This window comes from Bombus vosnesenskii, unplaced genomic scaffold (assembly GCF_011952255.1).
Source record: "Bombus vosnesenskii isolate JDL3184/JDL3185 unplaced genomic scaffold, Bvos_JDL3184-5_v1.1 scf7180000013353, whole genome shotgun sequence".
In the NCBI taxonomy this organism is placed as follows: Eukaryota; Metazoa; Arthropoda; class Insecta; order Hymenoptera; family Apidae; genus Bombus; species Bombus vosnesenskii.
Genome location: NW_022882989.1, coordinates 13,837 through 37,355, shown reverse-complemented (window position 1 = coordinate 37,355; position 23,519 = coordinate 13,837). Strand labels below are relative to the sequence as shown.

Genomic DNA, 23,519 nt, shown 5'->3' with positions numbered 1-23,519 from the left:
ATCTTCGATTAAAGACAAATTTAAAAAAGGCTTTCCTATTATCGAATAGGGTAAATTCATCCGTATTCACTTTGGCCCCACTGGAAAATTGGCTGGTGCCGATATCGAGACCTGTAAGTTTTTACTTGAAATTTTCCATATATGTACATACGTCAATTGCTATCGGGGTTCTTCTCACGATAAATAGGATAGAGAGTTGGATCGATCTTTTTTGTAATAAATCTATACATATAAGTATGTATAAATAGTTTAATTTCGATAGAAACGTAGTTGGCTTCGATCCATTATCGCTTTTTTTTAAGTAATATAATCGTTGCACGTACGTTTGGTTTTATCTTATCGCAATTTGCATCATGCATACCATATAGAGACGATTGCACCACGAACGATATTTCCGAATGACAAACGCAATTACAAACGCAATTACAAACGCAATTATCAACGCGTTTAAATTTCTGTAAAAGCAATTCTTTATCTTCTATGATTAAAAATAAATCTATTTTTCTGTGTACAGATCTATTGGAGAAAGCTCGTGTCATCTCTCAACAGGCTCTTGAACGTTCTTATCACATCTTCTACCAAATGATGTCAGGCTCGGTCCCCGGTTTGAAGGGTAAGATTATTCAGTCCATAATTGAGAGATTATAAATATGCAGAAACATATTATTGTACGTTATTCTATTGCTATATTTAGTAACAGATGAGACTTTTTAATACAGCAACTCACTTGGTGCATCGAAGATCGTTTTTAGGACGAAAGACGGTCATCGTCGATCCTATTTCGGAAACTTTTATTCAGATTATGTATTTTGTGCCTGTGAGCATATGCATATTAGGGTGATAGTCCGATATATAAAATTGGACAAATACGAGATAGGAAAATTTGAAAACTTCCAACGAAGACCAAGCGAAACGATTTACGGAATTTTATGTTAGCGATATATCTTTAATATCGTTCACAGATAAAAATCGTTTCAGAAACTGTCCTATTCTCTCCTGCCCTTATTTCCCAATAGAAAGAAAAACTCTAGTTTTTAAACTAGAAACTCGAAGCTAGAGAAAGCGTCAGGTTGTAGCAGAACTGTCTCGGAATCGAAAGTATTTGATACATAGTCGGTTGAACCAACGGTATACCAACTATCCTGGATCTACTTTTTTCATTCTGTCAGATTTTCTTACTTCTTTGATCCTCGTTCTATATAGAAATGTGCTGCCTCTCGAATGACATCCACGAGTACTACTTCGTCTCTCAAGGCAAGACTACGATTCCAAATGTCGACGACGGCGAGGAGTGTACTTTGACCGACGTAAGAACCTGACAATTATGCCAGGGCTATAGGCATCTTTCACTTTCTGTCTCCCTTGCTACCTTTTGTCCTACCTATTTGCTACACTAGATGCCAATACTCTTTAAGGCTTCTGTTGTTGTTATTTCTGTTTCGATTTTCTTTTCCCAAACAGCCCTTTCTCTTGAGTTTCTTTGACTGTTCGCTGTTTGTAGTACTAGGATGGATAATGCGACTTATTGTAACGTCTCCTATATATCTTCTGGAAAAGAGAAATACTAAGGTGGCGTATATCTCTCTTATTCGATTTGTACTCATTTCACTCCAATTTTTCAATTGTACTCGTCCATTCGATCACGTATGAAATTATCGTCGATCGCAACCTTTGTATTTCTCTCAGTTAGTAATCCTTGAGTTATTTTCGATAACGTCCTTTTAAAGTACAGGACTCGCCGAAATCTGTAGTTGCAATGTCAACGGAGAAATGTTGAAAAGGAGTCGTGCTAAACGAAAACATTATGCGGTATTTCAAAGAAATATGCCGCACGCTACTCTTACTCTTGTGATTACTTATTAATGAAAATTAATATTAGAATCGAGATCTCCTAAATTGTCCTAATTGACCGTAAATAGAATGAATACGGAAATAGAACGAAAGCTATGTATCATTGAAAATCGTTCGGTTTTAGTAGATTTATCCTCATAAGTACTTGTTACGCGTGAAATATACTGTACATGTATGTATATAAATAAGATATATGTATATAAATACGGAGAGACAATTTAGGAAATAAGCTCCCCGAAACAACTGCTATAGGGCAAGTTGTTCGAGTTAACAATTCCAGACGACTTACTGGGCGATTATTTTTTTGACAAAATCGTTCTCTTTCGATACAAGTTTATGTATAAACCAGCCCTTGTAGATGCATTTCGAAGGAAAGCCACCAGGAAACATGGCACCCTCACTTGTAGTTAATACCTGCATGTTTGTTTCTGTTCTTTTTTGGTCACCTATAGAAATGTTGCTGCTGTCCAACAACATCCATGACTACTACTTTGTCTCACAAGGGAAGACGACTATTCCTGGCCTCGATGATGGCGAGGAACTATTAATCACCGATGTAAGTGCTTCCCTTTGACCGGTCAAGCACTCTTCTCCGCGATTTTCGAGATCGAAAAGTTCACGTTACATAAAGCTATGAAACAGACATACACATTGGACATTTGCAACTATCGATTGATCTTAAAATTAACTTTTAATTTTTTTAAGGGACAAAATAGGCTTTTGCTTTGATAATTATCCAAAGCATACAGGTACAGGTTTTATGATATTTTGTGTCCTTTTTTTTCTCTCTCTCTTTTTCTAAATTCAAAGAATAATCTAAAGAAGAGAACTGATGCTTAAAAAATTTCATTAGTAGGTATTATATAGCTAAAACGTGAATAGTTTCATCTTGAAAATTGCCACTAAATTCCTCCCTATATGTACTACTTTATATACTACCTTACTAGCAATCTATTCTTTCTACGGAAGCGAAACAACTCATCAAGCTTCGTGTTGTCGTCTTTGGTTTCCGTAATAATTTAGTATATGTGATGAGATTTATCACTGTTTGTCGTATATTCTTCCTCTCTTTCTGTCTCTATCTCTTTCTCTGTCTGTTTCTTTCAGCACATCATTTCTTATTAAAATGTAACTAATTCATATTCTTTTTAACAGCACACATAATAATATTACCGGCAAGAACGGCAACAACAGAAGAACATTTGTTTTTGCTTTTAATTTCTCTTATTTCTATGTTCTGTTCTGTCTTTCTCTTTCTCTCTCTCTCTCTCTCTCTTTATCGTTGTTCCTATATTTTTGTTTCTTCTTTCTTCTCTCTATTGCTCTTCTTCTTTCAGCCTATTGCAAATCATTTGGCACATGTTTTCATTCATTTTCTATCCTCTTTCTCTCTCTCTCTCATGCGCATCTTGCAATTGCTCATGATATTTTGTCAGTCAAATCGTACAGTAACGATTAAAAGGTAGAAAAAAATGTGTAACTTTGAAAGATTAAAAAGAGAAATTGCACAATCGAGAGCGATTGCAAGCAGTAGTGTCAACGATACAACGCTCGTAAAGCAGGCAGCTTGAATATTGTACAAAATAATGCAGAATTAACCCTGCTGAGCAACCGGATCGGGGACTATTGGTACATTAGCCAGGGTAAGACCAGAATTCCGGGAGTCAACGACGCCGCGGACATGGAAGAGACGGACGTAAGTCCAACCCCACGGTGTCTAAAAGATCTTGGCGAACTTTTCGAATCGCTTTGCCAAAATGTTATTGTTTGAATTTTTCCAATCGCGAAAGAGGAATGCTTTTTTCGAATTGAAAGTCGTAGTAATAAACGAGGCAAGGTGATGGAAAAGTTGGGCCGAGGTTTTTATCACCCCCTCGCGCCCCGCCTGCGAAAGCTTCCTGCCGCCGCAATCGGGGTGCGGGGAGATTGGGGGAGGAATACTTTCATTCGAAACATTTCCACTCGAGGTAAAGCGAAAACCAGCCCCCAGGGTCCACCCGCTCCCCGATCAGCATCTTTCTTTCTTATTGCGCCAACACATTTTTCGCACATCCGCAACAAAACCCGAAACAACTACCAGAGATAGCAACCGTGGTCTTCGTTGATCAGCCAATTCTTCCTTAATCTATCGAGAAGAAATTATCTAAGAAATTATTCAATCATCGAACGAGAATAGCGCCCAATGCAAAACTCTGATCTTTCTAATCGTTAAAAAAGATCAAATTGAAAGATTTTTCGAATCATTTAGGATTTACGAACGTCGAATAATTTCAAACCAAAGACCGATTATATCATGATTTATTTGTTTTCAAACTGCTTCGCAGACATGTGTCTTTTATCCGACAACATATACGACTATGTCAACGTGTCTCAAGGAAAAATCACAATCCCCAACGTCGACGACGGTGAAGAATGTACTTTGACGGACGTAAGTCCCGAAGAAATGGATTCGTGAATCCATACTTTTCTCTACCTTCTCTCTGTGTACTTCCGTGTACAGTCTTTTACATTTCCACGTGTAGTATATACCTTCTCTTTAAATCTTTCTCTTTGTCATATCTATAAAATGGATAAATAGTAACGAATAAATGATTCATTTGATTCGAAGGAAATCTACGAAATTTCGAATCTTGTCAAATATAATATTCGCGTTAACGCGCTTTTTATCTTTTCATAGATGTTTCATACATGTTCAACATTTCGATATTTCGAGCGAAAAATCGGCAAAATTTCAATTTTTAAGTTATAATTTTAAAACACGGAGAAAAAAGGAAAGATAAGCTAGCACTTTTCGTTACTATTCGCAACTGAGATTCCATGTATATAAGAATTGATCCCGGACTATCCAATTGCCTTCTACCTATTCTCTAAGAGTTTACGAATCTAATTTTGAACCCGGACGTACCTACGTATGTATGTATATTGTACATACGTGCGAAATGTTACTATCGAAATCGATCGTCTGCCCCCCCCCCCCCCACCCTTAACCCTTTCGAGACGATATTTTAAACTATTTCGACAAAATATCGTCTAGGTTTTGCGGAAACGCGAATACCTACTGCGTATCAGTTGTATTTAAACTGTTCTTCCAAATATCGTTACGTCGATAAAAGAGAATTTCTTTAGTAGTTTATTCGGTTGTAACCCTGATAGATTTAACAAATCCACCATTTGCCTTGTTCTTGGTTTTTCCTAACAACTGAGATGGCCTCGAGATGGAAATTCTCGACGGTTGGAGAAATGTCGGTGACACGGAGTGCCTCAGAGCAGCGTTCGTTTGCAGTTTCAGTCACGGAATAAACCCGAAGTCGGAATGGGTAACGAATATAGCGAATCCGAATGAATCGAATCTCTTCAGAAATTTTCTCCAAAAAATGTTTACCAGAGAATCGAGCGTCGATTCATCCTTTTTCTTTCGACGAGAGAGTCGATTCGCGACTTTGTAAACTAAGCGATGGAAACTGAAAGGAATACGCATCGATTTTCCTTCGCCAATTTCTTCCATCGTTTTCTCTCTCGTCTGTCATTTAGATTTTCTCTTTTTACATCGATTTTCTCGAATTTTTATTCGATATGATTTTTCTTCGATATATATATATTTTTTTCTATTCGGGCTTTTTTAACGAAAGAGCAAGCTTCGATAAAAAAAATGACTATATAATACAAGCTCTGCTTTTGCTTTTTCATTTTTTCGACGTAAATCAGCTTAGTTTTTATGGCTAAATTTTCATCGGCTTTGCAGCAAAAATCTGGCTTAAGGCACGAAAATATTATTGTACTAAGGGACTATCGAAGGATTTTTCAAGAATTTCTGTCACAGAATTTGATTTCGGTAGTCTCTTTGAAAGAAATATCTGCTATTATATCTGCCATTATCCTTGTGTGGTCCCATTAACGATAACCTTGTATTTTTTCCAATGTGAATATTTTGTCATCGTATCAGAAGTATCTTGTTAGATATATTTGTTACCCGTAAAGAGCTTTTATTAATTATTAGCTTTATTAATTATACATGTACTATCTTTGCGGGAAATTTGCATATACAAAACACATGCATAATGAAAAGTATCATAAAAGCTTCTGTCGTATTTCGTAACTTCTGGTACGATATTGTATGCGATGGTATTTAATTATTATTTTCCAATAATAGCAAGCTTTCGATGTATTGGGCTTCACTCAAGAAGAAAAGAACGACATTTACAAGATCACCGCTGCTGTCATGCACATGGGTGGTATGAAGTTCAAGCAAAGAGGTCGCGAAGAACAAGCCGAAGCCGACGGAACCGAGGTATTTATCCTTCTTAATATCCTAATTAATTTATCCTACTACCAATTTCGACACAAAAGTGCATCGGCTACTTATAATGTCTAGATAATTGTCTCTTTGATGTAGTAGCACCTCCTCACCGAGGTTTCGCCTATGGAATTTTTCGTCGATCTTTCCATTTTTAGGATTACAAACGAAAACATCGAACTTTGCATCAATTTCATTTACATTTATAGGATCAGAAATAGAAATAGAAATATCAAAGTTCGCCGTAAAGAAAAAGTCAATAACGCTAATCACGAATGTTAAATATAGTAGACTGCACGATACCATGCAGACGTAATTTCGATAAGTTTAACGCGATTAATAACGTACTATTATATTCTGTACTGTTTTTTTTCTTGCTCGTAATCACAAACTAAATGTTGTTTCATCCGACAGGAAGGTGAACGTGTCGCCAAATTGCTTGGTTGCGACTGTGCCGATCTTTACAAGAACTTGTTGAAACCAAGGATCAAGGTCGGTAACGAGTTCGTAACACAAGGTCGTAACAAGGATCAAGTAGCATATTCGGTGGGTGCCATGTCGAAGGCCATGTTCGACAGGCTGTTTAAATGGTTGGTCAAAAAATGTAACGAAACCCTGGACACGCAACAAAAGAGGCAACATTTCATCGGTGTACTGGATATCGCCGGTTTTGAAATCTTCGACGTAAGTTTTCTTAAATACCACACGCATAATACATGTATACACTATCGAGAAGAAATATTTCACGTTGGCGATTTTTTATCAAACAAGATCATTCCATGGTTGCTAGATCTTGTTTCTCAGCTACGATATTCCATTTATAATAAGACGGTTGAAGAACTCCAAATTGAAATAGAAATACATGTACGTACGTATACGTATGTATAATAATACACTTATGTATAGACATATACTCGTACCAAAAATATCGAAAAGCTGTTCTTACCTATAGATACGATTGTATCGTAGAGAAAGGCAATTTTCTACTTACATTTAAAAATCGCCAATGTAACTTACAAATAATGCTAGAAACATGAAACACAAACCGATTATTTCTATATATTATATTTTTAGCAACGTATCGTGAATACACGTTGACAACGAGTAACTTACAAATTTAATCGGTCAGGTTGCCCGTTGTACAACGTGCTAGAAAAACACGATTATTATTTGAAAAATCAGAGTTACGATAGGTAGTATAACTACAAATATTTAATGATAAAGTATCGTACTACACGAATTTCTACACACTTACCAAACAAAAGATATTACTTTTTAAAGGGAAGGCGAACTCAAGATGCTTTTTCAGGATCATTCGAATATTAGTTCGCGTTAGCTTTCGAGTCTCTGTTGATTCCCAAAAATCGTACGTTTGATTTCATTTCTTAGTATAATGGTTTCGAGCAACTGTGTATCAACTTCACCAATGAGAAACTGCAACAATTCTTCAATCATCACATGTTTGTCCTTGAGCAAGAGGAGTATAAGAAAGAGGGTATCGTCTGGCAATTCATTGACTTCGGAATGGACTTGGCTGCTTGTATCGAGCTGATCGAGAAGGTAGCCTCCGAGCGTGAAACTCATAAATTTCCATTTTTGTTACGACGTCTTTTGTAGATTATTTCCTTTGTGTTATGCCGTTCCACCTGATTTAGTTTAGACAAAATATTCCACAATGCGATGGTTTGTCTCATTAGGAGATTTGCCCTTCACCTTAGTTAGAGATTCCTAACTCGGACTTGTCGTCCAGTTTACGAAATTCGAATATTATATCCCCGATTGGAGTTTGCATCGAGTATGCATATTTTTGTCTAGATGAATCGTTGAATGTTTACAAAGATATTTTGTTTATGATCGTATTTCAATACTTGTTTCCTCCAACTTATTTTTTGATAGCCCTTGACATGGAACCTGTTTTATACCTGTGAAGTATTTGATAATGTTCCCTCGAATGAATTTGTGAATTTATACCCGATCCCTTTTGTCTTTCTTATTTTGAGTAGACCTTATTTTCGTATATGTATTCCCGTTCTTCTATATGTATGGCATCTTGAAAAGACGGTTTTCTGGTATTGCATTGAAATCTCTTCTTCTATTACGTTTATCGAATAATTGAAATCTTTACTTTTATCTCCTCTTATCGTTTTTCAAAGAAGCACACGTTCAAAGAAAGTTTCTAAACTTTTCGTTGAAACGAGTGTTTATGCATAGAACGTGGTTGTCCCTTTGGTTCCTATTTACTTATATACATACGTGCTACATCATCGTCGATACATGGGTCATCTTATAATTGGCATCATTTTCTTTTCTTCTGAAACGGTAAAAACAGTGGACTTCACAACAGTGGACTACGTAGAATGTAATTGACGATTAACGTTAACGTTACTGTAGTTAGTATTAACCTTATTATTGAAAATACATACGATACGTGTTCAACTGTCCATCGAGGAACAGGACGGTGCATTGGTCTGAAAAAAGCGACTGAAAGTGGTGGTTTGTTGTCAGTTGTTGCATATAGGAAGTAGACTAATATGTTGGACGATTAGTTCGGTGAAAGTGTAAGAGTAGATGGAGACGTTTACAAAGAATGTGTATTGAAACACATATCTACGTACCAGACGATAGTACAACAAGTATTACGCTTTTCTCTAATATACATGTATAGTAGTTTTTTACAAAGCCTCTCTGTATAAATTCAAATATTTGCAACATAACAAATTCCACGAAACGTGACCAAGTTTCTTTTGTCGAATCTATTTCATCGTCTAAGCGAATCGGTTTTCTATCGTTAAAGCTATTAGATTTAACGAGTTTTTTATTTAATCATGGATTGAACAACGAGCTTTTTCGAATACAGATACACATATTTGAATTTATCAGACAAACTTCTATCTTTCTTGTAAATAACAACATTCACGATTTGTGAATAATTTTCTATAAACTGGAGAATTTATCCTTCAGAGAAAGTGTTTACGATACCTGTTATATCGATATACGATAATAGGTCGCATATGAGGCAATCGACAATTAACATTTTTCACGGTATATTGCGACAAGTATCTTGTCGATCATCGGGGAGAATTTCACGGAATAAACTATGATATTTAATGCATATGTAACAACACGAAAAGACAATGGTCAAGATTAAAAGTATAACGATATCGGAAATTTTTGCAAGCAACGTTGAAAAATTTGTCGATTGACTTATAAAAACGTTGATTGATAACCGGTCCTCGTGTCATTGACAAGATTTACCAAAAATGAGGATAAAGTATGTACGTGTATGTCCTCTAGTGTATGAAATATACTCGAAAAGAAAGAAAAACAAAGAACAAGTGATACAGGTGTAGTACATATTGACGAAAAAGCATGCCTGATTGTTGCTCGAACAGTTCAACAGCTTCGAGCAGCTCTGCATCAACTTCACCAATGAGAAGCTTCAACAGTTCTTCAATCACCACATGTTCGTCCTCGAACAAGAAGAATATACGAAGGAGGGCATTCAGTGGGAATTCATAGACTTTGGCATGGATCTCCTCGCGTGTATTGAATTGATCGAGAAGGTACAAAAAGACAAATGAATCGATCGAATGGCAACGGACCAAACGACGGATCCAGCCATAGAGAACAATAAAATATAAACAGAAAAAAAGAATGCAGCCTAAGGATCCACGCATAAAGACCAGTTGGATCTTTAATAAACGCACAACTTAACGCTTATTACCGGCAAACTGCAATAGTGATCGTCCACTGTTTTCATGAGTTGATCGCAAATGTTATTTATGATCTTTTTTCCATTTTGTATTGTCCTTTTTTGAATCGTGTGGTTTCGCGTTCCAGTGAAATGCAAGCAATTTTTCGTCTCGCTTAGGCATCTTATACCACTGTTTATTATCATTTACCCGACTCCTATAACTTTGTCACGAATCATTAATCAAATTTGACCTCTTTTTAAGCTAGAATAGTCTCCATCGTATACTTTTATTACACTATATATTATACGTATATTTACAAGGCATCGAAGAATAATTATTACCACGATCGTTTCATTTCATTTTTATATCCGTTTCGAAATTTCTCAACAGTCTCTTTTGAAATCTACCATATTCGAGCCTATTGCATATGACATTTAGATCATTTTCATTATCATACATGGATTTACAAGATTCCATATTTTCCATTTCTATAGGATATTACAATTATTTCCGACACATTGTGATACAGCTTTATATATTTTATAATATATATATTATACACATTTCACATGGTTCCCAGATGTCTTAGTTGCTCACATTTTCATCACCCTCTACTTATTGTCAGTTCAGATATTCTCCCAAGCACTTTACTTCGATATTTCATTACTTCATATCTTTATTCTATACATTTTTATACTTTCACAAAGTAAAGCAATCGTGTAATTAAGCGCACACGTCTTAGTACGAATAAGAATACTCTTTTCATGCAAGGAGTTTCAAATTTGTCTATTTATTTGTGTGAACACCACAGTTTAGAACTTTAGAACATGTGTAATTTTAGCAATGGTTTTCTAAAATATCAAGCGAATTGATTTCTTACCTTTTATTGTAGCTCCTGCTTGAAATACACGTATGCTAAATATACGTCGACAAATACATTATTGTCGGTCTTTGCAGCTTCTTGATTTAATATTGATACAATAATGCATAGGAATACGAATAAGAGGAAATTCATCGAAGGTTCAAAAGACTGACAATTTGGTTTGCAACTATTTTACGATACTTACTTCCTCTTGATTACCGTGACCTTTTCGTAATTTCAACGGTCGAAAGCGTAATTTTCGAATCATCATCTTTCTTTATTGTACATTCATAAAACATAGAAGAATTTTTACAGTATGGAAATAACCAGAAGCTGCAAAGATCAAAAATAAATCACCCGAAATTAATCGTAAACGATTGGTCTTACTCTACTGACTGTGTTCTTTTGTTCCTCTTTGTTTTCTGCTCTCTCTCTCTCTCTCTCTCTCTCGGTCTCTTTCTGCCTTTTTCTCTCCCCTTCCTTATATCACCTTTGATCCTTCCTGATTCGCCACGCTGTGTCACGCACTACGCTCGTTGCGTTATAACAACGACACGACAGTTCAACGGCTTTGAGCAGCTCTGCATCAACTTCACCAACGAGAAACTGCAACAATTCTTCAATCATCATATGTTCGTACTTGAACAAGAGGAGTACAAGAAAGAAGGCATCGAATGGGTGTTTATTGACTTCGGCATGGATTTGGCCGCTTGTATCGAACTGATAGAGAAGGTATTCCCGCATTTTTCTCAGAAAGATAAAAGTACAGCAGCAAAGCAAAGCAAAACAAACTGACAAACAGACGGAGAACACGAGAAATTGAAGAAACGGCCAACGGCCTGATCGATAGAAACGATCATCGATGTTTGTCGAGAGCTTTTGACCAAAAATATGATTAGAACCTGTTTGATTGGTCATCGATATTCTGATGGTAGATCAGCTCGCATTTTGTTCACGCTTATCTATTCTTATCACAGTATTGGGTATTTCTTTTGTTGCCATTTTTTTTTCGCTGACACCGAAAACAAAGGTATTCGATACATCTACCTTGTTCTTCTTCGTTTCTCTATACCTTGCTTTCCCTTGTCTCTTTTATCTGTGTTTGTTCATCCCTGCAATGGCAACGGCAGTTGCAACACTGTCCGTTTTCAATTCGTTCCTCTCGATACCCATTAAAACCATCTGCTGTGAACAACAAAATTAACAGAGTACGGTTCATGATCGTTATTTTTCCAAATTACAGCGCATATACAGTTTCGGCAAATGCAATTTGCGAAATAAGTTTGACATAGATGCCAATGAGAAAATAAAGAAAAGGAAAGAAGAAAGAGAAAATAGTTAAAAAAATGTAGACAATCTTTGTTTATTGGCGAAGAATCTCGTACATGGTATATTTATTATTTAAAAAGTGAAATTCGAACCGGGCTCCGATATACGTAATTACAATAATACGTCATACGCCTCTCTCGAATGAAAACCTTGTCATCGACCGTTATAATTATCGCGTTCGATGTTTTATCATATTTTAATCGATCGATTTAAACATAGCCTTTAACCTTTAGAACTACGGTTTATCGATATACGATTGATAAACTTTTATGTCCTTGTGTCATTCATATACGTGAATTAATGTTACGTCATATTTTCGAACATTTAGCACCTCCCTGACTCTTCGTAGGTCTGCTTCGAATCTAACGACTCGTTTCATTCATCCGATTAAAAGAGCGAAGAACAAGCAATAACGGATAAAATCAAGATAAAACCAAATATTAATTGTTTCGAAGTAGACCAACGGGAAACGGGAGAATTTTTTCCTTATGAAAAAACATAACGTGTAACTTATGTCGTGCTTAAGCGATATCCCCGTTATGCGTCCTGTTCCTATAAAAAGATAAAGAAAGATTCGATAAGGAATCTCTCTCCATTGACAAGTCGCAAAGTATTTATTGCGTAAGCAGCATTAATGACAGCTGTCTTTTACCTCTGTTTTCTGTTCCGTTGCTTTTCCCCTCCTTGGTCTCGAGCAGTACAACAGCTTTGAGCAACTCTGTATCAACTTCACCAACGAAAAGCTTCAACAATTCTTCAATCACCATATGTTCATTCTGGAACAAGAAGAATACAAACGCGAAGGAATTGAGTGGACTTTCATTGACTTTGGCATGGATCTACAACAAACGATCGATCTGATCGAGAAGGTATTGTTGCATCGTCGCATGGAACGGGCGGGAACGAGAGGCGACAGCTTCAAACATTCGATAGCGAGTCGCTGCAAAAGAAAAGATAATTGCGAAGAGAATAGCTTACAACAAAACAGAAATATCATCAGCATGCGAGTGCGATCATACGCTATTATATTCTGCATTTTCCCATTACACTAACTTTTTTCATAGATTCGTGATGTCATATATCTTTTGCATACATGTGCGTCAGGTGTTGATAGTCAAGCGGCTCGGATTCACGACGACAACGAAATCAAGGCAAACTCATTTCGGTTTGAAAATTTCTCCTAGTTTCCTCGTTTCATCGTTTCGTTTGCATGCTTATCGTAAAAATATCGCAAAGGACGTACAAAATATTAAATTCTTCTTGTAAAGATTCCGTAGAATACTTTAATAGCTATTACACGCTGTCTCTTGTATAAGAACAACTTAAGAAATTCGAATGAAATTTTATTTTGAGTTTAGTACGGTCTTGCGAGAATCAACCGAATATAAAGGTAGGAGAACTAGGACAAACAGCCAAACGATAACCGTCTTGTTTGATGCTTCTACGCTTTCCTTGTTTCTTGTTTTTTGTGGTACCAGCATGAGCATGCGTTTATTTGCGTTTGTGTACTTTTATCGATGAGTAAAAAGAAGATCGTTGTGCAGCAACGATGTGAAATCAACTCATCGACGACGAATGATTCGATGGGAAAATTCCTGCATGTCCGTTAATTTCCATCGTATTATTCTATTCGAACTTTAATCTACGTTACTCGTTACAGAAACTTGTTTGCCAAGTATCTGTAAGGGCGATTTTAGATTTAAAGAGGAAAGAAAAACGATGTACTTGCGAACATCGCCCACTGTCGAATAATTTTATTACTGAAATAATAATCGGGAGTAACGTTTACTTATCGCTAAATAAAGCAATTGATTGGTTTGTAGTGAAACTATAGTTTTTACAACGGAACAAAGTTAATTTTTAATTATCGTCAAAAATATCAGATCGGAAGTTTCTACGTGTACCTGTGCGTAGTAAAGTTAAGGATTAAAGTAATAGAATTAAAAACACGTAACTATATAAAATATTACTGTTAATTGTCATTTGTAATTTGTTAATTGTCTCATCGATGAGAGCAATTTTAAAGTTTCGGCTCGTTTGAACGAAGATGAAAGCGTTACTCTCGAAAATTCTCGTGAGGTAGTGTACAAACTAACTCCAATGATCGCATTTGAATATAGCCTATGGGTATCCTCTCCATTCTTGAAGAAGAATCTATGTTCCCGAAAGCCACTGACAAGACCTTCGAGGAGAAATTGAACAACAATCACCTTGGCAAGAGTCCTAACTTCTTGAAGCCTAAACCGCCGAAACCAGGCCAGCAAGCAGCTCACTTTGCTATCGGCCATTATGCCGGAAATGTACGTTACTTCTCCATTTGTATCGAAAAGCCTTATTTATTTTTCTTTTCTTTTCAAACTAACGCACATTGAAAATCTCTCTGTTCTTCTCTCTCTCACTCTCTCTCTCTCTTTCTCATCTAGAAAATTGTTGTTAAAACGTTTTACGATTAAACTACCAGGAATATGTATTTAGTTATTAAGTAATAGGATCGAACGCTATAGAAGCATTTGAACAACAGGTACCATACAACATCACGGGTTGGCTGGAAAAGAACAAGGACCCGTTGAACGACACTGTTGTGGATCAGTTCAAGAAATCCAGTAATAAACTGCTGGTCGAGATCTTCGCTGACCATCCTGGACAGTCTGGTGATGCCGGTGGCGGCGGCGGTGCGAAAGGTGGACGTGGTAAGAAGGGCGGTGGCTTCTCGACGGTATCATCGTCCTATAGGGAACAATTGAACAACCTGATGACTACTCTGAGAGCTACCCAACCACACTTCGTCCGTTGTATCATCCCCAACGAAATGAAGCAGCCGGGTGTCATAGATTCTCATCTCGTCATGCATCAGTTGACTTGTAACGGTGTACTTGAAGGCATCCGTATTTGTCGTAAAGGATTCCCCAACAGAATGGTCTATCCTGACTTCAAGCTACGGTAAGAATGTGCATTCTTTTATTACACACGAACAATTTTTTCTCTTAATATTCTCTCACTTCAAGATCGACGATAGTCATAAAAACGTCGCTTCTTTTATTACATACGGGATAACAAATACGTCGAAACATCTCGAATCGGAAGGAGGAAATATATTTTTTTGCAAAAGAGTGTTCCTACTTTCGAAATATGTAAATACAATCAGGTAGAGATAGTAACGCGAGTTATACCAATGCGTAAAAGCATCGGTCGTGATAACGTCGCTAAACATTGATTACACCTTGAAGCTTTTGTTTTATATTACGTATTTTGAGTTGGAGCTGGAATTTATTATGAAATTTATCGAGTAATCTTTTTGACAAAGATAAGACGAATGACATTGACCGAAACCAATGTAAATCGAGAATTAGAAACGTTCGAATATGAATGATATCATTATAAAATGATTTTTTTATGTTGTGATCGTACAGTTACATGATCTTAGCGCCGGCCGCGATGGCCTCTGAGTCGGATCCAAAGAAAGCCGCTCAGAAATGTTTCGATGAAATTGGCCTTGATCCGGAAAACTACAGGATTGGTCATACTAAGGCTAGTTGCAAATCCCCGAACAAATTGATCTTTTTCTTGGGTTTGATTCCCTTTTGTTATCCATCGTAGAATATCGTCGTATTGTCCGAACAAAATTTTAAAATTTTAAAACTTGTCCCCGTAGTGAGAGAAGGATACTGTCTCGAAACCTCTCGGATTTTTCTCCATAACGACAATATTTAACATTTTCGATTGGATTGTTCGATGCGATAAACGTTAAGTTATACGCATATCGTAGCATTTCGCGATTCTTCGCGTTTCTTTGCGTAATTTTCCCGTAGCTGTGTACGTTATTATTTTCAATCGGTTCACTTTAATTCGAACTTATTTTATTTTTTATCTGGGGTTAGGTGGTTGGTCAATTGCTTGGCATTTATTCTTTTTATTCGTTCAACTTTTATTTACGTTTGTATGGATAATCGAAGTTGACCGAGCGTTTTCAGAAGTATCCGACTCTTCGTTAAATGAACCCTGGTGTCGTGATAAAAATGCGTGGTCCGTATTAAACACGTGTATCTTAGAGAGCCCCGTCCCCTTGGTATTAAATCTCTGCACGAACCACATATAGTTGAAGGTACCCTATACGTCTATTAGCGACCATGCCCATTATGTAAACTGCCCTACCCCCTAAGTAGTTAAAAACTTAAATATCATTGGCTGGTTACAAATACGGTCTTACCCTTAGTAGGTCTTACGTGACCCCTAGAAAATGTAAAACGTGGAAAGAAGTGGAACAAACGCGGAGCAAATCTCCGTTACGTTTACCGATTCGAATATGATCCGACGCAATACGTACGGACACAGATCGTTTAATCGTGAACGTTTTAGAGATCCTGTATACTAATAACGACCCATCACCTTTTTTTTCTTGGCTTGCGACCCCATTACCATTAGGTACAAGATTCTGGCACCACAAGCAGTCACGAAGTTGGGTGCTGACCCGAAGAAGGCTGCAGAGGCGATTTTGGAGGCATCCGGCCTCGACCCCGATCAATATCGTCTTGGACACACCAAGGCATGTTTCCTTTCGCGGTCACGGTCTGCTCGTTAAGCACGCTAATGTCAATTATATTCATTACGCATAACGAGCTTTTTTGTCTTCTTCCTCTTCTTCTTTTTAACGTGTAATTCCTCGAACTCGACCGGGTCTTTTTCGTCGTTGAAAACATCAACGCAGAAATTCAAATTTTTGAAATTTGTAGAGTTATTCTGTGTACGTATATAGAGGACGGTGAAGCGATACTTTTCAACTTAACGCTTCACCGCGCTATCTGTATCGATCGATCGAACGAAAGAATTATTTCGCAGGAATTACAGCTCTAGCATTAATAATAATCGATGTTGCCTAGCGTAAACGCAAATGCAAACGTGTTTAACCGAAGAGGACTTTAAAATATATGCGAAGGTTGCCTAAAAAATCGTAATTCCTTTGCAACGTTACGGATTTTTAAAACAGAAGTTGGAAAATTTGTATTGGTTTTGGTTGGATTTCGATGGTGAATCACAGATATTCGATGAAACAGAGAGAAACGGAACGAACGTGTGATTCTTTCAACTTCTATTTTAAAAGCGTACGTGGCAAATCCGTAGAACCATGTACATATACGATCGATTATACTGTAATTAGAGTACAGATTACAGGACATATCCCGTACATCTTCCGAGTTCCAGTTTAGAAATATTTGGAGATACGTATAATACCTTATATGAGATCAACTGCAAGACAGATCTCACGTTATCCTAGACAATCCCGTTATTAGTACTCTAACAATTAGATTATCTACAAACGTTTAACCATGTGTGATCATTTTTATTTGTTGTGCCGTACCCCAACCATACCGCAACCATAAAACGAACCACCGCAGATACAAAATTCTGTGCGCCAATGCCATCAAAGAACCATGCGACCCTCAAAAGGCGACTCAGCTGATTTTGGACGCGATCAATCTGGAGCCCGAGCTATATCGCATGGGTCTCACCAAGGTATTAGACGCCTTTGGTCTGTTACTTCGATTATCATATCTGCAACATGGAACGCTTTTCCTTCACGACAGCCAACTTTTAATTCTTATGCTTTTCGACATTCTTGGGAACACACGCATATATATATAGCATATTTATGTAAATTCATGCGCTTTTTACGAACATGACTAGAGAAATTGAACCTATATAGCGATTTGTTTCATCCTTCGAACGTTATACAGGATGGGACGATAATCATACTACAAACGAGCAAGGAGTGATCCTACGTGAAAATATAAGTCAAAAATATATTAAAATATATTAGGACGTTTTTGAGAAGGTCGAGATCAAAAATTTGTCAAGGATACTTTAACTTGGTGAAATACCGACACGTATCATACACCGTATAAGTAAACAGCTCACAAGAGGTTATTATACACGTGAAACAATTTTATTCTACAAATGTAATTTATATCTCTATCGACTATTTATACTCTTGTTCAGTCCGGAAGTAGCAAAATTGAAGTATACTTGTCGAATTTTCAGAGTCAATTTTCTCGAAAACAAAGCCTCGATGAAAATGTTGCAATAAATTTTTTTCTTATTTTACACGTAGAATCGCCTCCTTCCCGATTCTGCTACGGTTACCGGACTACCCTGTATAATTAATTATAACATAGTTTCGCACAAACGTGTAAACGCGGTCTATCGACCAACGATATCGTGAGATAGTAGTATCGCAAATGAATTTACGAAGTGCAAGAAAAGTGTAAGGATGCAAAGTTCAATCATACAGCATCGGTAAACGATACTTCTTAATGCTCGTTATAACTGAGATACGATATTATTGCACCAAAGATGCGATTACACCTTCTTTCTTTTGACAGCTGCGAGGTAACTTTTCTTTCGCCTATTAATATTCCAGATCGATTAAGTAACTCTTTGCTTAATCCGCAATATGCCTGTGTTTATCGTCAGATAAGTGTTCCGCTTCTTTAAATTCTGCATTTAACTAACCGATAACTTTTACCTTTGGTTACTTTGATTACTTCGATTCGGAATATGTGAACGTATAATAAACGTTCAACGACGGAATTATTTAACGATGATGATTTTATCCAGGATTTTGGTATCTATTTCTCTGTAACGCTGAACATCGAATCATTGAACCTTTAACGGTCGACAATTTTTTTCGCTTAGTTTTAGATCAGTAGTCGTATCATAACGTTACTAGTATCAGAGTTATATTTAGAATAAGAATCTTCATTGAAAGTACTATTCGCGTCTACTTACGTTATGTAGATCAAAGACTCGCTCGTCTTTATTGCTATTAATTTCATCGTCGTTGTCTTGATTTCTCCACGGTTTATAACTTGCATGGCACAAACGTAATATGCCTGTATACGAGAAACACGACTGAAAGATTATGAATAAAAGATATACGTATTTCGGTGCTTTGTAAATTTCAAATTCTATACAGCGAAACGTCTCTATCGTATCGCGATTGTGAGGAAATTACACCATGCGAACATTTTCGCTTTGTCAATTTTATAGAAAAAGTTTGACACTGAAAGTAATGAAAGTGACCAAAGTATAATAATTACGGAAGAATGTCCAAGGAATTATTATTAATTGGAATATTTCTTTATTCGACTACTTACAAAAAAAACAACAGGTGTTCTTCCGTGCCGGAGTCCTGGGTCAGATGGAAGAACTTCGTGACGAGCGACTTAGCAAAATCGTATCTTGGATGCAAGCCTACATCAGAGGTTACTTGTCCAGAAAAGACTACAAGAAACTGCAAGATCAACGTTTGGCTTTGGTCGTCGTACAAAGGAACTTGAGGAAATACTTGCAAATTCGTACTTGGCCATGGTGGAAATTGTGGCAGAAAGTTAAGCCCCTTCTCAACGTTACTCGTATCGAGGACGAGCTTGCCGTAAGTGTTTCAACTAAATATTTCACTCTGCTCTTATTTTTTTTCACTTTTAATCGAACATCTTTCGGAAGAATTTCCATACAGTTTCCTACGAACCTGTTCTCTCTCTCTCTTAAAATTGTTAATAAAATCAAACATTTTTCTTCTAGAATTTCAAATATACATAGTACAGTCTCTTTTATGAGAATCACTTACATACACATCGCTTATTTGCTGAAACGGTGATATAACTCAAAATTTGTAGTCTTTGAGTTACTGATAGAGGAAGAAAAAAGTTGTCCCTTGTACTTCCTACTGATAGAGTTCTATAAGTGAATTTCAAAAATTCTCCATGAAGCTATAACAGCGCAAAACATTCAAACTCGTTTTCCCTAAAATCATGATTTTTGAGTTATATCATTGTTCCAATAAATAAGTAAATGATATATGTAATATATTTAGCTGGATGTCAAAGGTCGGAAACTCCACCGTTAATCGGAATACCTAACATTGAAATATTTTTATCAAATTTAAACGCAGAGTCTGATGTAATTTGCATAAAGGATCAAACATTCTTGCAATACGTGGACTATGAAAACTTCGTTATAAAAGAATCAAAGTTAGCTCGTTCCATCTTTTTTTAGTATACTATAAATAGGTTTCCAACATGATTTGGCACGTGCTTTTCCACCACGATTCAAATATTTCACTTTTCCCCTCTCTTTCTCGTATTTTTTAACGTGCGCGTACTTATTTACCCGTGATAATGTAAATAGAACAGGAATATTATTTCCCTCGCAAACTTAGGGCCTAAAAAATTCCAAACTCCCGATTTCATCACGGACGTCGTGTCACCGATTATTCATGCTATCTAATTTCATCTTAGAGATGAAATCGCCTTTCGGTATATTTAGTACAATTTTATTTTGGAAAGCTATCTTTGGAAACAAGATACTAAAGATAAAAGAGTGCGTCCGATACTTGAATACACGATGCAACATTTGAGGAAATAAAAAGTTAATTACTCGAAATACCGATATCGATAGTTAGGATCGTATAAACTATTTATAGAATAATAGTTAAAAAAAAAAGCGTGGAATTATGAAATTCTAATTATTATTCGATCCTCGAATTGGAGATTCCGATCGTGACATTAAGTCACGGTATAATACATATATTAATATCGACTACTTAGCGTAGGAAACTATTCGATAATTGACGATAACTCGTACATATTTCACAATGGACATTGATTTACCGATCGATTCCAAACCGAAGGTACAGAAATAGAAACGATCTTTTGTAACTAGACCAGTCTGGTCTGTCTGAGTAAGGTCGGTACTCGACGGTAATCTAGCGATTATTCGAGTTTTCCACCGAGTCAACGAAAATAAATTAGTCGAAATTGCATTCAATCGGAAATAGTATCACCCGCTATAAATGATATTACCACGGCATAAATCTAACCACGCGACGCGGGTAAAACGATCTTAGCACCGTTCACGGATCGCTGTTGGGTCGTTCCTAATTACGGGAGAAAGACAACGGCATAGGTTGATCCCGCGAGAATAACGAGGTCGGTATCGGTATTACACTCCCTGGAGCGTAAAAGGAGACTGGAGTTTGGTCGATCGAAGCTTACTGGAACGAGATTCTAATTTGGTCGATCCCCCTCCACTTGCTCGGTTTGTCATGGTAGCTCCTTCTGGTTGCACACGTATAAGTCCCTCCTTCGTCATCGAGATCGGTTATAAATATTTTTCTACGATGAGTATCGCTGGAGTGGGGACGGCGACGATGATTCTCCGCGAGGACTACGAAGGGGGATTTTGGGTAGAAAAGTTGAGCCCCTGGTAAACCGAAGACCAGTCAGATACTCGATCTCGCGCCGGCATCTTCGAAAAATTTTCTATTTCGACCTGGGCCCCTTCCTCGCCTTTTTTTTACGACGAATATACTATCACGAACACGATCGAAAGATTTCTTCTTTTCATTTTTATTATCGATATCGACATCGAACACGAAGATTAGCCGTCCCACGCTCGAGCCGTGTTTTCTCATTCGGTATTAACAATATAGTTTCGAACAAGATCGTGGAATCTCCTCCGATAGCGAGGCATCTCTTTTTAGATTCTTCGATCGATCGATCGATCGTTTATTAATTTTCACGTTATAACCGCGGGGCGGCCGTTTAGTTGCGATCGATTAGTGCGCTTATCGACGGACCGAGATCTGTGAATTCGAACAAGAAAGAGAAAGAGAGAATGGGTGATACGTTGGTCGAGGATTCGAATCCCGTAGTAAACGGAAAGAAATCCAACGGTGATGCGGAATCGCAATTGCAGGCGCTCGAGGAGAAAGCGAGAAAAGCTCAGGAAGCCTTCGAAAAGGAAGAGAAACTGCGCAAGGAACTCGAAGAGCAGAACACGAAACTTGTCTCCGAAAGGAATGCCTTGCAGCGACAACTGGATGGTGAAAAAGGTTCCCTCTCGGAATATATGGAGAAATCTCTGAAATTGGCCGCTCAGAAAGCCGATATCGAGTCACAACTTCAGGTAAGCTTTCATTCATCGATAATTATATTATATATTATATATGACGGATGTTTCCCGATAGAAGGAAAAACAAGAATGCAATTTACATAAGATTATTCGGTAGAGTATAAATGTATAAAATGTATACGCTAGAGTTCTTTGATTTAACGATGTTAGATTTGATTAAGTAATTTTTATGAAATTAGAGGCTGTTAGGTAGCGTATCGAGAACTAAATAAATTTATCGATAGATTATCGATTGATATGGAGATATCAAAAATTTGCTGTCAATTATCTAATATAGATGCAGGCTCTGCTATGAAATGCCAATTATTCGCTTAAGTAATCGAAGCAAAGTAATTTTTACAAAAATTACAATTTGCAAAAAATTGTGTTACCGTTTTTGTAATCGCGTAGGAAAGGCCGAACGGTGGTTTCGTCTTGCACAGTTTATATATCAGAAAGTAGCTCAATTGGCACGATTCATCGATAACGAAACTCATTACGCGATGATGAATATACGCCCTCCACGAATCGAATTATGAATCAGACAAACGGTAATTATACCTCCTAGACGACCGATTAGATGTCGAAATAAAGAGGAATGGGGTTATTAATGTCTCCTTAACATTCCTAAAATCATCCGAGGTCGTACATTCGAGGTATTACGGCCGCAGTCGTAGGAAAAGTATTGGAAATGAAAATAATCGTAGTTAAGCGGCAGAGTGAAGCTTTAAATAGATATCCATGGGAATGTAGCGCGGCGAAAAAATACGAAAATTTATTTACAATGCAGAACTGCTAGTTTCGATCTGTTTATCTTTCGCATACCGCCCTTAAAATAAATTTCGGCAATTTGTTAGAACGTGTTAGACCGAATCGAACGGTCAAAGCTTTTCGTTCGTAAGTTATAGGTATTCCAGCAGCCTGGAATATCGTAATCAGACATTAAATATTTAAAGGATTAACGAAATAGAAATATGTTTACGATTATCTTCCCGTGATACGAAAGTATAGTGTCGTCCGTAAAAAATTTGGTGAAAATTCTGTTAATTTCACACGAGTAACCGAGTAAGATAATAACCTGATGACCCTTTTTATTTTTCGTCCAAACGTACTTAATAAGGCTTTATAAGCGACTGAACTCGTTTCTTGCAATGCGCGTAATCTTTTCGTCGAATGAAAATATTGTATAAATTACAATATCAACAAGGAATGCAATTTAAAACTCTGGTAACGCGAACTAACGACTTTGAAAAGATTTCGAAAGTAAACAGATTTCGACACGTCTGAAGCTCGAGTTTAAAATTTACAAGCTCGTCATAATTTAAACGAATCTGGCTCGGATTACAGAAAATGATGCACCTGGCAGGAGTTGATACATCGTGGTCGCGTCGTTTCGTAAGCGCGGGCATTAAGTAGCAAAGGCGCGTCATTAGTCAGACTCGTTCGACCACCGCGCCATGCCGCGTTGTATTCGCTTCGTGCGTTCTCTTCCATCTCTCTTCCATTCCGTGCTATTTTTCTTGCGCGACGAATCATCCCT

The 23,519-nt window shown here is 37.1% G+C and overlaps 1 protein-coding gene across 36 annotated transcripts in view; it reads left to right on the top strand.

Moving 5' to 3' along the window:
- The window catches only part of LOC117237014 (myosin heavy chain, muscle), a 40,968-nt gene that overhangs the window by 6,953 nt on the left and 10,496 nt on the right, over positions 1 to 23,519 (top strand). For 4 of the 36 annotated variants that reach the window (XM_033500531.1, XM_033500538.1, XM_033500530.1 and 1 more), the window contains exons 6-16: positions 50 to 113; positions 515 to 613; positions 1,204 to 1,307; positions 6,002 to 6,139; positions 6,560 to 6,829; positions 9,538 to 9,708; positions 14,152 to 14,331; positions 14,553 to 14,971; positions 16,454 to 16,574; positions 19,197 to 19,460; positions 21,785 to 21,994. In XM_033500531.1, the coding sequence (XP_033356422.1) occupies positions 50 to 113; positions 515 to 613; positions 1,204 to 1,307; positions 6,002 to 6,139; positions 6,560 to 6,829; positions 9,538 to 9,708; positions 14,152 to 14,331; positions 14,553 to 14,971; positions 16,454 to 16,574; positions 19,197 to 19,460; positions 21,785 to 21,994 (2,040 nt within the window). Of the gene's footprint in view, positions 1 to 49; positions 114 to 514; positions 614 to 1,203; positions 1,308 to 2,303; positions 2,408 to 4,175; positions 4,280 to 6,001; positions 6,140 to 6,559; positions 6,830 to 7,534; positions 7,706 to 9,537; positions 9,709 to 11,263; positions 11,435 to 12,729; positions 12,901 to 14,151; positions 14,332 to 14,552; positions 14,972 to 15,441; positions 15,560 to 16,453; positions 16,575 to 17,424; positions 17,543 to 19,196; positions 19,461 to 21,784; positions 21,995 to 23,519 lie in introns of all 36 variants that reach the window. The other 32 variants (XM_033500556.1, XM_033500550.1, XM_033500568.1 and 29 more) reach the window with 23 other exon arrangements.